Here is a 14,351-nt window from a genome sequence, read left to right on the forward strand (position 1 = left end):
GTTATGTTCTAGGAGATGCAATAGCTGGAACATAATGAGCCAATGATACAAGATATAATAGAAGCAGAAGTCAGATGATGTAGAGCATTTTAGTTTATAAGTGAATTTATCTCATCCTAAATGTAATAAGGTGCTTTTGAAGATTTTAAACAGGGGAATAGTGTGATCCAATGCATATTTTAAGAAAAATCCCTTTCATAAACATTGTTTGGAAGAATACATAATCATTGCAGTGGTCTCTATGAGGAATGATGGTAAAAATAGAAAAGAGGGAGATGGCTGATAAAGAGGGAAAGAGCCCATGGCAGAGTTAAAGATTGTGGATAGGGGATGAAAGCAGGAAGAGCAAGAAAGAATGAGAGTTCTACCTAACTATAAAAAGGATAAGAGATAATTATAACCTTTGCAGGCCCAGTAAAGAGGATGTTCAAGAGAGCCGTAGTTAATAATATATATTGCAGAGGAGAAAAAAGACTACACAAATCATTTTGTGATGATTTAGGTCATTGGTGATTTTAAAGCATGATTCAATGATACTATATATATTCAGTGATACTAAAAGAGAAAAGCCAGAGTTCAAGGTGATAAGACTAAAATCAATAGTGAGGAAATGGAGATGCGGTGTAGAAAGTTGTATAGTTATATGTTGTGTTAGGAAGTTGAAATGACAGTTTGTACCATGAACAGCTACTCATTTGTTTCAATCAGTGTGGCTGTTTGGCTCTTGCCTGTCGCTTAAGGCTTGTTTGCTTTCAATTTTATTATGTGGTTTTGCTGTCATATCCCAAAAGGAATTTCAATTAAATTTCAACTGTTTTTGAGTTTACCTTATCTCCCCGTTCAGGGAAAGTTTCTAAGTGGATGGCTTCAAATGATAAAGTAACAAAATTGATGGAATTGAACACTGTGCAAGGTTGAGTTATACTTCAACACTACTGTGGATTTTACTCCCACTATAATGGGAGAATGTTTCTGTTCTTGAGATAAGTTGTTCTGTCCTTCCTCACTTTCCATAAGACTGTGTTCTCTTCCTAAATAACAGACAATGCATTTAGTTCATGGGCAGCCTTGTACTTCCTTTAGCTCCAGCCAAATGTGAAAAATTATGAATTTCTGAAATCATAAAAATAGAACTTTAGTTGTTATTGAGCAAAAAGCTTTTTTTGTATTACTAGGCATTGGATCATTCAGATACAGATGGACAGGCTGATGTTTCATTTGTTTTTCATAAGATAAGCTAAAGTTCATGTGTTTTTTTAAAAGACAATTGTTAAAACACTGAATTAAGATGTACATACATATTTTTACAGGATAATTTTGGTACAGAATAAAGAACAAGATGTCGTATCTTTTTTGCCTTTTCTTTGATTTTGCTCCAACTTAGTTTAAAATAATCAATGTAAACTTTTAAACCTTTGTAAATTAATTGAATACTTAAATTTATACCTAGTTCTGTGTCTATAATACCTACATCTACTGGTCTTCAATATAAATAAGTATACAGAGGGAAGGAGAAAGAAAGAACTAAACTATTTGAATTATCAAAATCTGAGTTTAAGGCTGGGCACAGGGCCTCACGCCTGTAATCTAGCATTTTGGGAGGCCGACGTGGGTGGATCACCTGAGGTCAGGAGTTCGAGACCAGCCAGGCCAACATGGTGAAACCCTGTCTCTACTAAAAATACAAAAATTAGCTGGGTGTGGTGGCACATGCCTGTAATCCCAGCTACTCAGGAGGCTGAGGCAGGAGAATCACTTGAACCTAGGAGGCAGAGGTTGCAGTGAGCCAAGATAACGCCACTGCACTCCAGCCTGGGTGACAGAGTGAGACTCCACCTCCAAAAAATCCAAAAATATCTGAGTTTAAAAATATATAATAATGAGGCCAGGCGTGGTGGCTCATGCTTGGAATCTCAGCGCTTTGGGAGGCTGAGGCTGGTGGATCACTTGAGGTCAGGAGTTTGAGACCAGCCTGGCCATCATGGTGAAACCCTGACTCTCCTAAAAATACAAAAATTAGCTGGGTGTGGTGGCACACCTGTAATCCCAGCTACTCAGGAGGCTCAAGCAGGAGAATCCTTTGAACCTGGGAGGCAGAGGTTGCAGTGAGCTGAGATCATGCCACTGCCTTCTGGCCTGGATGACAGAGCAAGACTGTCTCAAAAAGACAGGCCGGGTGCAGTGGATCACGAGGTCAGGGGTTCAAGACTAGCATGGCCAAGTTGGTGAAACCCCATCTCTACTAAAACTACAAAAATCATCTAGGAGCTGTGGCAGCCACCTGTAATCCCAGCTACTCGGGAGGCTGAGGCAGGAGAATCACTGGAACCTGGGCGGCAGAGGTTGCAGTGAGCCAAGATCGCCTCACTGCACTCCAGCCTGGGCGACAGAGTAAAATGCTGTCTCAAAAAAAAGAAAAAAAGAATTCAGGAAAGTATAGAATCTGTGTGAAGGAAACCATAGTTTTAATTAAATGACTTAAGATCTCAAAAGTGAAAAGCTATATTGTATTTCTAGCTGAAAAGGTCTTTTTTTATGGTACTAGTCATAATTCCAGTGGGTTTGAGAGAGTTCTGGGAGGTGTGGTGAATACGAACTAACTAAGCAAAATAATTTTAAAGTTTATGTAGAATTTTAAGCTTATGCTGAAAAGACAGTATAGCATAGTGCTTAAGAGAACTGACTCTGGGGTCAAACTACCTGAGTTCATATATTAGCTGTACTACTAGCTAAGTGCATTTTTCTGCGGCTCATTCTCCCTGTCTGTAAAGTGAGGATATTAGTTCCTATCTCTTGGAAATGTTTTGTGGATAAAACAAGTTATTACATATAAGCCACTATGATAGTGCTTTAGATATAGAAAATTCTTAATAAATTAATTGCTATTAGCATTATAGAAATTAAGCAAAATTTTAGAAAAGGGGCTAGATAAGAGAAACGTGCTTATGTATTCAAGTTGGTTGAATTAAGTTACATATTAAGTTATAACAAATTATGCCATAAGTCTAGTATAGTCAAAGCAGTAAAGCATTGTCATAGAAATATACAAATAGATTAGTGAAACTAAAGAATCCAAAAATACCTGAACCATGTTTAAAAATGACATTTAAATTAAAAAGGGAAATCTGGTTTAACAGTGGTGGAGACAACTGGCTATTTGGTGGGAATAAACAGGCCCACCTACTGTCATCAGAAATAAATGCCAAATAGGTTAAAAATACAAAAGTGAGCAATCAAGAGAGACAGAAAAAGTGAAAGGAAGGAAGAGCAAAAGAGCAAGCAAGCACACGAGACAGCAAAAGATGAAATAAATTAGAAGAAAATGAAGAACATATTAGTGTAATCTCCAGGACAGAGAGATCTTTGAAGGCAATACAAGAAACCTGGAAGCCATAAAACAAAAGGAGACAGACGTGACTTTAAAAATTAACAATTTCTGTCTGACAAAAGATACCATGAAGAGTCTGATAACAAATGACAAACTGGGAGAAAATACTTGCATCATTCAAAAGATAAAAAGTACTACCCCTACCATACAAGAGTTCTCAGATTGATAAGAAAGGTGAATAGTAGCACAAAAACAGGTGAAGAATAAACATAGACAAATCTTGGGGAAAAATAGAAAATATATTCCACTTAACTAATTAGTAGATAGGAAGGAGCAAAATAATAACCAAATACCCCTTTTCAACCATTGGACTGGCAAAAATTAAAATGGTTTATAACATCTAGTGTTCACAGGGATATAAGGAACCAAACATTCATAACATTGCAGTTGGGGGTGGGTATAAATTATAATAAATAATCTTATGATTTCTCAATATCAAGATCTTGCCATTTGAATCCATTATTTCTTCTTTGGAGAATTTATTGTACAGAAATAAATGTATCAGTTACATAAATATGTATCTATTAATGATGTTTATTGAAGCATTGTTCAGTGTCAAAAATCAGGAAATTGAATGACCGTAAGTAGAAGGCTGACTAAATTATGGTACATACATTAGATAGTAACTTATTAAGATAATTATTATGTGTGTGTATTGACTTGAAAAATATTAAGTCTGTTAAGTTTTTAAAAACATACGGCAGTCTTTTTTATTAAAAAAGAAAAATTCTATTATGAGTTTTGAAATTATGTAGAAGGAAACACAGTGAAATTTTAGAATTGCCTAACTCAGAAAGGTAGCATTAGAAGAGACCAGAGTTTATCCTCTTATTCTTTACTTTGTATCTCTTTCCTATTTGACTTATGACAGCAAGCACATAATTACTTTAAAAAAAAAATAGCAAAGTACAGAGCTTAACTTTACTCTTTAAGCAGTAATAGAATGTTTTCAATTTTTTTATAATGTGTTCATTTTTAATACGTGGTTATTGTAAAACTGTCTACTCATGCTCATGTATTTTGTTTTACCTTAGCAATGTCTGATCGTCAAGAGAGTGCTCTTATAGAGCTAATGGTTTGTACAATTCGTCAAGCTGCTGAGGCACATCCTCCAGTGGGAAGGGGTACCGGCAAGAGAGTAAGTTACATTAGTGAGAAATCTCCTAAAAGGTTTTTAATGGCAATTAACTGTCTTAAATATTTGGAAATTTTACTGATAATTGTATCCCTAAAAACATGGTATTTTTATAAATGATGGACTATGGTGCTTCATCTTTATATCCTATATGCTATACTCAGGTTCCAAAAATAGAGTCTTTCCTTCATGCTCCCATAGCACCTGTACCTGCTTCTGTTTTTGTACTTATATATTTTTTATATATATATTTTAAGGATTTTTATGTCTATTAAAAGTACATAAAGGCTGTAGAAGCAAAATGCCTAGTTTGCAAGTTCTTCTATTTAGCAGCTATATAATCTTTAGATATATGAATGATTTTTGTATGTCTTAGTTTCCTTATCTGTAATATGGGACTGATAATACAGGTATTTATATTAAAGATGAGTTGAGATAATCATAGATGGAGAGACTCCTGGCTCTGTTGGTTTGAAGAGGTAGGCAGATCTTTCTGCAAAAAGCAAGTATAAAACCGGAATGTATTGTCAAAAACATTACATCAGGGCTCTGGAAATTCAACAAAGATAAACACACATTGGGAAATATTTTTTCCTGAAAAATTGATAGAGCTTCAGGTAAAAGCAGCAGAAGTCTGTGGCCTTCTTGCCAATACACATGTACCCACATGCTTGGTCAATAAGATCTGTAGTTTGTTACCAGAGTGGCACTGGGTGCAAAAACCAGAAGCTTTGTTGTCAGAGAGAATGGATTAAACATGGACAAGTAATAAAGCCCACAGCTTTTGTTAATTACGAGTAGAGAACTTGGTAGAAACAAACAGGAAAAACCTACAGCTTTGATAATCTGGGGTTGTGATAAGAGTACTAAGTAACTGTAAAATCTTAGAAATGAGAAAGCTATAAAAAGATTAGCTATGCTCTCCGTACATCCCTGGCGGACTAGGAAACCTTAGAGACATTAATGGAAAGTAAAAGTCAAGCAAAATCTAAGAACTGGGTGAACTTTGAACATGCTCCCTAACCAACAACAGATCGTTTCTCAGAGGAGTGGAAGCCTGATTGAAGCCACAAATATTACAATATTTGAACACAACCTCTTCCCAAATGATTGGTTGACTACTAATTTATTCAAACACAACGAGGACTCCTAGGAAGACAGGCTAAAAAACAAAAGTAAGAATAAAAATTCTGAGCAGAGATAGCAGAAGTAACACACTGTGGGGGAAACAGATTATTCAGCTTACATTAAAGATTCCCTTTAAAAAATTGGAAACTTTTATAATTACAAAAAATTAAAATCTGTAGTTAGAAATTGAAATCTGCCAGGCGCAGTGGCTCATGCCTGTAATCCCAGCACTTACAAGGCCGAGGTGGGGAATCACTTGAAGTCAGGAGTACAAGACCAGCCTGGCCAACATAGTGAAGCCCCATCTCTACTAAAAATACAAAAATGAGCTGGGCAGGGTGGCATGCGCCTGTAGTTCCAGCTACTCGGGAGGCTGAAGCAGGAGAATCACTTGAACCCAGAGGCAGAGGTTGCAGGGAGCCGAGATCATGCCACTGCCCTCCAGCCTGGGTGACAGCAAGACTCTGTCCCAAAAAAAAAAAAAAAAAAAAAAAAAAAATTAAAATCCTTAGTTACTGTATAATCCAAAAATGTCTACTTTCAAGAAAAACTACAACCATGCAAAGAAACAGTAAAATGTGACCATACTCAGGAAAAAAAGCAGACAATAGAAATGGCTTCTCAGTAGGCCTATATGTTGGATTTAGCAGGCAAAGACTTCGGAGGCCTTTTAATAAATATATTCAAAGAATTACAGGAAAATATGAAAACAAGAAGTAGAGAATCTCAATAATGAAAACCCAAATGGAATTTCTGGTGAGAAGTACAATGTAGAAATTTAAAATTAACTGAATAAGTTAATTAGCAGATTTAAGATGATAAAAGAAACAATAGAAGAACATGAAGATTAATAGAAATGATCCATTCTGAAGAACAGAGAAGAAAAAAGATTGAAGAAATATTATCAGAGCCTCAGAAATGTGAGGAACATCATCATGTGCACTGAAATATGTATAATGGGAATCCCAGAAGGAAAGGAGAGAGGGATAGAGGCAGAAAAAATATTTGAAGAAATAATCATTGAAAACCTCCCAAATTTGATGAGAGACAATTTACAGATTCAAGAAGCTTAACAAAATCCAAATAAAATAAACACAAAAGTTCCACATATAGACACAACATAGTCACATTGTTAAAAGACAAAGACAAAAAATCTTGAAAGCAACAAGAGATAAACAACTAATGTAGGGGGCAGTAGCAACAGTATTAACAGTTAGCTTATCAGAAACAATGGAGCCCAGAAGACAGTGGAATGACATATTCAGTGAAAGTCAACAAAATGGCCAACCAAGAATTGTAAATTTAATAAGATTATCTTCCAAAGATGAAGGTGTAAAAAACCATTACCAGAGAAACAAAAAAGAAAAATTTGGAGAATGTGTTGCTAGATCTCCCATACCAGAAATGCTCAAAGAAGTCTTTCAGCCGGGCACAGTGGCTCACGCCTGTAATCCCAGCACTTTCGGAGGCCGAGGCGGGTGGATCACAAGGTCAGGAGTTCGACTCCAGCCTGGCCAACATGGTGAAACCCTGTCTCTACTAAAAATACAAAAATTAGCCAGGCATGGTGGCACACGCTTGTAGTCCCAGCTACTCGGAAGGCTGAGGCAGGAGAATCTCTTGAACCCGGGAGGCCTAGGTTGTGGTGAGCTAAGATCGTGCCACTGCACTCCAGCCTGGGCAACAGAGTGAGACTGTGACTCAAAAAAAAAGAAAAGTCCTTCAAGCCATAAGGAATATCATAAGGTGATAAAACAAATCCACAAGAAGGAATGAGAAAAGAAAAAAGAAGGAATGGGCTGGGCATGGTTGCTCACACCTGTAGTCCTGTCACTTTGGGAGGCCAAGGCAGGTGGATTACCTAAGGTTAGGAGTTCAAGACCAGCCTGGCCAACATGGCGAAACCCCATCTCTACTAAAATTACAAAAATTAGCTGGGCATGGTGGTACATGCCTGTAATCCCAGCTACTCGAGAGGCTGAGGCAGGAGAATTGCTTGAACCCAGAAGGCAGAAGTTTCAGTGAGCCGAGATCACCCCAGTGCACTCTAGCCTGTGTGACAGAGTAAGACTCCGTCTCAAAAAACAAAAGGAAGAGTGTAAATCTGAAATGGTAAGTATGTGAGTGGATATAAAAGGCAAAAGGCTGTGTGTGTGTGTGTGTGTGTCTGTGTCTATTTCCTTCTCTTAATTTCCTTGAAAGAACATGAAATTATTTAAATCAAGCTTGTCCAACCTGTGGCGTGCAGGCTGCACGTGGCCCAGGATGGCTTTGAATACAACCCAACACAAATTTGTAAACTGAAAACATTATGAGATATTTTCGCTTTTTTTTTTTGCCTTTTTTTTTTTTTTTTTTTTTTTTTTTTTTTTAAGCTCTTCAGCTGTCGTTAGTGGTAGTGTATTTTATGTGTGGCCCCAGACAATTGTTCTTCCACTGTGGCCCAGGGAAGCCAAAAAAATTGGATACCCCTGATTTACATAGATAATTATAGCACTATAGTGCTGAGATTATAACATAAATATATGTGACAAGAGTAACACAAAAGGGAGAAAGATATGGAACTATATTGGAGCAAAGTTGCTATGTTTTATTATAATTAATTCAATATCAACCTGAAGTCAGTTATAAGTTAAAAATGTATATTAGACTCCCTACAGTAATCATTCATATTTAAAAATAAAAAACAGGAATTATAGTGGTCCTCATCTGTTAGAGACATACGCTGAAATATTTAAGGGTGAAATTATATACCATTTACCCTTGAACAATGCAGGGGTTAGTGGCACTGACCTGCACAGTCAAAAATCCATGTGTGCTCGCTTCGGCAGCAGATATACTGCATTTGGATCAGTACAGAGAAGATGAGCGTGGCCCCTGTGCAAGGATAACATGCAAATTTATGAAACATTTTTATGAATCTTAAAATTTAAAAAATTGACATGTAACTTTTGATTCCCCCAGAACTTAACTACTATAGTCTACCAATAGCCTAAATGATCAGAAGCCTTAAAGCTGTTAACACAAACAATGGATTAACACATTTTGTATGTAATATGTATTATACACTGTATTCTTACAATAAAGTAAGCTAGAGGAGAAAAAAGTTTTTAAGAAAATCATAAGAGAAAATATATTTACTATTAACTGGATCAGCATAAAAGTCTTCATCCTTGACATGTTGACATTGAGTACACTGAGGAAGAGGAAGCGGGTTTTTGTCTTGCTGTCTCCAGTGGCAGAGGCAGAAAAGATGGAGGAGATGGAAGGAGAGACAGGTGCACTCACTGTAACTTTACAGAAATACATTGTAATTTCTGTCTTTTTGCTTTTTCATTCTGTGTGATACCAGTCCTCCTTCCACTATTTGCTTTAATTTCAGTGCCCACTGTAATACAAGGGTCTGTGTCACCAAAGAAGCAAAAGTAGTTTTAAAATTGGAACTCCTCTGCCAAATTATCTAATGTTGATTTAGGCACCCCTTCTTCAGCATTTTCTTCCTCATCATCTGGTACCAGTTCAGAAGCACTCATCTCCATCAAGTCATCCTCTATTAGTTCCTCTGGTGTAGTCTTTTTTGTTTTTGAGACAGAGTTTCGCTCGTCATCCAGGCTGGAGTGCAGTGGCGTGATCTGGGCTCACTGCAACCTCCGCCTCCTGGGTTCAAGCGATTCTCCTGCCTCAGACTCCCAAGTACCAGAGATTACATGTGCCCACCAGCAGGGCCAGCTAGTTTTTGTATTTTTAGTAGACACAGGGTTTCGCCATGTTGGCCAGGCTGGTCTCGAACTCCTGACTTCAGGTCATCCACCCGTTTTGGCCTCCCATAGTGCTGGGATTACAGGTGTGAGCCACCTCTCCCAGTCTTTTTTTTGAGACAGAGTCTCACTCTGTTCCAGGCTGGAGTGCAGTGATGCTATCTGGGTTTACTGCAACCTCTGCCTCATGGGTTCAAGTAATTCTCCTGCCTCAGCCTCCCGAGTAGCTGGCTTTTACAGGCCTGTGCCACCACGCCCAGCTAGTTTTCTGTATTTTTAGTAGATACGGGGTTTCACCATGTTGGCCAGGCTGGTCTCAAACTCCTGACCTCAGGTGATTCTCCCACCTTGGCATCCCACAGTGCGGGGATTACAGACATGAGCCATCATTCCTGGCTGGTGTCTATTCTCTCTAATTTCTCTAAGATCTGTATGTTGAAGTCTTTCATTCCTCACATTTTATAATATAACCACAATCTCTTTGATGATTTTCTTGATTGGTTCTGTCATAAGTTCTGTGAAATCATACATGACATCTGGACACAGTTTTCTCCAACAGGTATTTATTTTGGGGGGCTTGATGGCTTTAGAACAACAATGGCATTTTCAGTGGTGTAATTCTTCCAGACTTTCATCATATTCTGTCAGGGTTCTCTTCAATAGTGTTGACAGCCCTTTCCATTGAGTACTACGTTTAATGACCTTTAAGGGTTCTATGGACCCCTGATCTGTAGGCTGATTTAGAGATACTGTGTTTAGGAGCAAGTAGACCATTTTGATGCCTGTGATATTGAACTTACTGGGTTCTGGTTGGTCAGGGGCATTGTCCGTTATCAGAAGAACTTTAAAAGGCAATCCGTTACTGGCCAGGTACTTCCTGGCTTCAGAGACTTTAAAGCGTCAGTGGAAACCAATCCAGAAAAGGGGTTCTTGTTGTCCAGGCGTTCTTGTTACACATTACTGGCAAAAAAGACTGGCAGCTGATGTTTATCTATTCCCTTCAAGGCTTTTGAGAGTTAGCAGCTTTACAGATAAGGGCAGTCCTGATCATAAACCCAGCTTCATTTGCGCAAATGAGTAGATTAGTGTATTTCTTCTTGCTTTAAAGTGGTGCTCACTTCTCTTCCTTACTGGTAAGTGTCCTTTGTGGCATTTTTTTTTTTTTTTCCGGAATAGGGCACTTTGATCTGCATTAAAAACCTGTGCAGGCAGATATCCTTTTCTTTAGTGATTTTCTTAATGGTGTCTTGGAGAGTGGTCAGCTGCCTCTTGGTCAGCAGAAACTGTTTTTCCTGTTCTCTTGACATTTTTAAAGTGAAATCTCTTTCTAAAATTATCAGACTATCCTTTGCTGGCTTTAAATTCTCAGCTTTGTAACCTTCACATTCCTTTTGCTTTAAAATTGTTACTATATGACTTCACTTTTTTTAAATCATATGAGTATAGGTGTGCCTTTTTTATAGCAATTCTGCACCCATATATAAGCTGTACTTTTAATATGAAATAAAAAGGTATTTTGCAAAGGTACAGTGGTTTTTGCACCTGCTAGTATAGCAGTAATGGCTTTAAGAATTTTTTTTTTTTTACAGTGGTCCTTATACCAGATTCATTTATCTTGAAATGGTGGGCAACTGTAGCTGCAGATATATCAAGCAATTTAATTTTTTTCTTTAAATTTTTTCTTGTAGTAACTTTTCTCTGCTTCTTGGGAACACTTCCAGCATCACTAGTAGCACATATGGGTCCCATGATGTTATTCAAGGTTTATGGTATTTTACTAAACATGATAAGTGAGAACCACAAGATCACTTTTGACTATGATACACAATTCACTGGAGAGACCAACTGTTCATGCAAAGATGATTAGTGTCACGGGGCTTTTTTAGTGAATACTTGGCAGTACTTGAGCTCACTGCAATAGCAACAGTATTGGGTGTACAATATTACTGTAGTAGAATGTGTGCTATAGTTAATTCTGTACAGTTATGATTAATACTATGTCTTTTTCTTTCTTTTTTTTTTTTTCTTTTTTTTTTGAGTTGGAGTCTTGCTCTGTTGCCCAGGCAGGAGTGCAGTGGTGTGATCTCGGCTCACTTCAACCTCTGCCTCCTGGGTTCAAGCAATTCTCCTGCCTCAGCTTCCTGAGCAGCTGGGATTACATGTGCGTGCCACCACAACCCACTAATTTTTTTTTTTTTTTTTAAGAGACAAGTCTCGCTCTGTCACCCAGGCTGGAGTGCAGTGGTGCGATCTTGGCTCACTGCAAGCTCCGCCTCCTGGGTTCATGCCATTCTCCTGCCTCAGCCTCCCAAGTAGCTGGGACTACAGGCGCCACACCCGGCTAATTTTTGTATTTTTAGTAGAGGCAGGGTTTCACCATGTTAGCCAGGATGGTCTTCATCTCCTGACCTCATGATCCACCCACCTCGGCCTCCCAAAGTTTGGGATTACAAGCGTGAGCCACCGCGCTCAGCCTGTATTTTGTAGTAGAGATGGGGTTTCATTATGTTGGCCAAACTGTTCTCGAACTCCTGATGTCCAGTGATCTTTCTGTCTCAGCCTCCCAAAGTGCTGGGATTACAGGCATGAGCCACCATTCCTAGCCATAATACTATATCTTTTTTTTTTTTTTTTTTTGAGATGGAGTCTCGCTGTCTCCCCCAGGTTAGAGTGCAGTGGCGCTATCTCAGCTCACTGCAAGCTCCGCCTCCTGGGTTCACGCCATTCTCCTGCCTCAGCTGGGACTACAGGCGCCCGCCAACATGCCTGGCTAATTTTTTGTATTTTTAGTAGAAACGGGGTTTCACCGTGTTAGCCAAGATGGTCTCGATCTCCTGACCTCGTGATCCGCCCGCCTCGGCCTCCCAAAGGAGCCACCGCTCCTGGCCCATAATACTATATCTTTATTCACATTGCTGTCATGTGCGAATGGTGCCATGTACAATCTGTAAGTGTGTGTGTGAGTTTTGATAAATTTTAAGTTCTTACAATATATTCGTATATATTTTATAGTAGTGAATGTTAAATATCTACATATATTTTATACATCATGATGAATCTAAATTTGCTTTGGTTTTCCAATATTTCTAGGCTACATGGCTTGTCTGCAAGTTTTTTTTAGCTGTTGCAAATCTCCAAAAATTTTCCAATATGTTTATTGAAAAAAATCTGCATATAAATGAACCATGTAGTTCCAAACTATGTTGTTCAAGGGACAAATGTACAAGGATTTCCCCTAAAATGCCATAGAAAAAAAAAAACTGTGGGAGAATTAATGAAACAAGAATGACAGTGCTAATGGTTATTGTTCTGCTTTTGAGTGTTTCTGAAATTTTCCTTAATAGTCTTTAAAGTATATGCTGTCTCAACTTTGACTAGTGATAAGCCCCTTCATATTTCTTGTCCTTTTCACATATCTTCTTGTTTTTTAATTACTTTCTTGCTTTCTTGGGAAACAAGATGCCCCAGGTTCACTTTCTACCTTTACTACCTTTACTCCTTCACTTTCTACCTTTACATTCCTAGACATACATGTAGTTCCCTTAATTGCTTTGTGCAGAGCTAAACACAGTAGTTAGTAGATCATTCAAAAGTGATTATTTTATATGCTTAAAAGATTAAACAACAAGACCAGGCGTGGTGTATCACTTGAGGTCAGGAGTTTGAGACCAGCCTCATCAATAGTTAATCTGTTGCAGTGTAACAAATTACTCCAAAGTTAAAGATGTGTGAAATAATAAGCCTTTATTATTATCTCATACAGTTTCTGTAGGTCAGAAATTTGGGAAGAGCTTAACTGTTCTTTTGGCTTAGGGTCTTCCATAGGGTTGCAGTCAAGATGTTAGCCTAGGCTTTAGCATCTGAAGACTTGACTTGGAATTGCAGAATCCACTTCCACAATGGCTTACAAGCTAGTGCTGACCACTGGTAGAGCTTAGTGCTTCACCATGTGGGTTTCTCTTTAGGATTGTTTTGAATGTTTTCATGACATGGCTGCTGAATTTTCCTAGAGTGAGTGATCCAAAAGAATAAGGCAGACACTGCCATGTCTTTTATAATATAACCTCAAAAATCACACAATATCATTTTCAAAATATCCTCTTGGTTACACAAGTCAGCTTTATACGTTGTGGGAAGAGGCTGTATAAGGGCATGAATACAAGGAAGGTAGGGATCATTGAGATTTACTTGAATTTTAGATTCCACACTACCCTAGCACAAAAATCAGCCATTTCTCCAATGAGCCATGGTTCCTTTTAATACAGAGTAATATTTAAAGATTAAAATACTAGCACTCAGTTAAGAGGATGTACTTACTGTTAATTGCTTATGATTTCTGCTAGGTGCTGTTAGTAGACAAAGCTAATAAATGTGTGTGTGTATATATATTATATACACACACACACGTGCACGCGCGCGTATTTAAATCATACATTCGTATTGGCATTTGACCTAAATTTAGCCTTAATAGAGTTTTTACCTCTTTGAATTCATGAGTTTTTTTCCCAAACTTATTTTTTTTGAAATAGGTAAAACATTTACATAGTTAAAAAGTCAAAACTATGTGAAAAGATATAGTCAGAGAAATCTTATTTATATACCTTTCTCTACACCTCATTCTTATTAGTAACCATTTTTTTTTTCTGGTTTATTCTTCAGGTGTTTCATTTTGCACAAATAGGTAAAGGCATGTACACATACAGATATATATATTCATATTTCCCATTCCACCCACTCACCCCCCAATCTTTTACCAAAGATACTATACTTTATATACTATTCTATACCTTTCCTTTTTTAGCAGTGTATCCTGGAAATCAGTCCATATCTTTATGTGGAGGTCTTCATTTTCTTCTGGCTGTATAGTGTCTATTAGATGGATGCACTACTGAAAGTTCACCTATGCACAGTCTTTTGGACTATTGCTAGTCTTTTGCTACTA

At 37.8% G+C, this 14,351-nt stretch overlaps 1 protein-coding gene and 1 non-coding gene across 4 annotated transcripts in view; both read left to right on the forward strand.

The window, feature by feature from the left end:
- STAG1 (stromal antigen 1) overlaps positions 1–14,351 on the forward strand; it is a 417,686-nt gene that overhangs the window by 312,470 nt on the left and 90,865 nt on the right. For all 3 annotated transcript variants that reach the window (XM_003265265.4, XM_030816776.1, XM_030816778.1), the window contains one exon: positions 4,423–4,526. In XM_003265265.4, coding sequence (XP_003265313.1) covers positions 4,423–4,526 — 104 coding nt within the window. The remainder of the gene's footprint in view (positions 1–4,422; positions 4,527–14,351) is intronic.
- Positions 8,467–8,568, forward strand: LOC115836456. The gene has a single exon (XR_004031539.1). It is a non-coding gene; the product is annotated as a U6 spliceosomal RNA (small nuclear RNA).

The sequence above is a fragment of the Nomascus leucogenys genome, chromosome 8, assembly GCF_006542625.1.
Source record: "Nomascus leucogenys isolate Asia chromosome 8, Asia_NLE_v1, whole genome shotgun sequence".
NCBI classification, from domain to species: Eukaryota; Metazoa; Chordata; class Mammalia; order Primates; family Hylobatidae; genus Nomascus; species Nomascus leucogenys.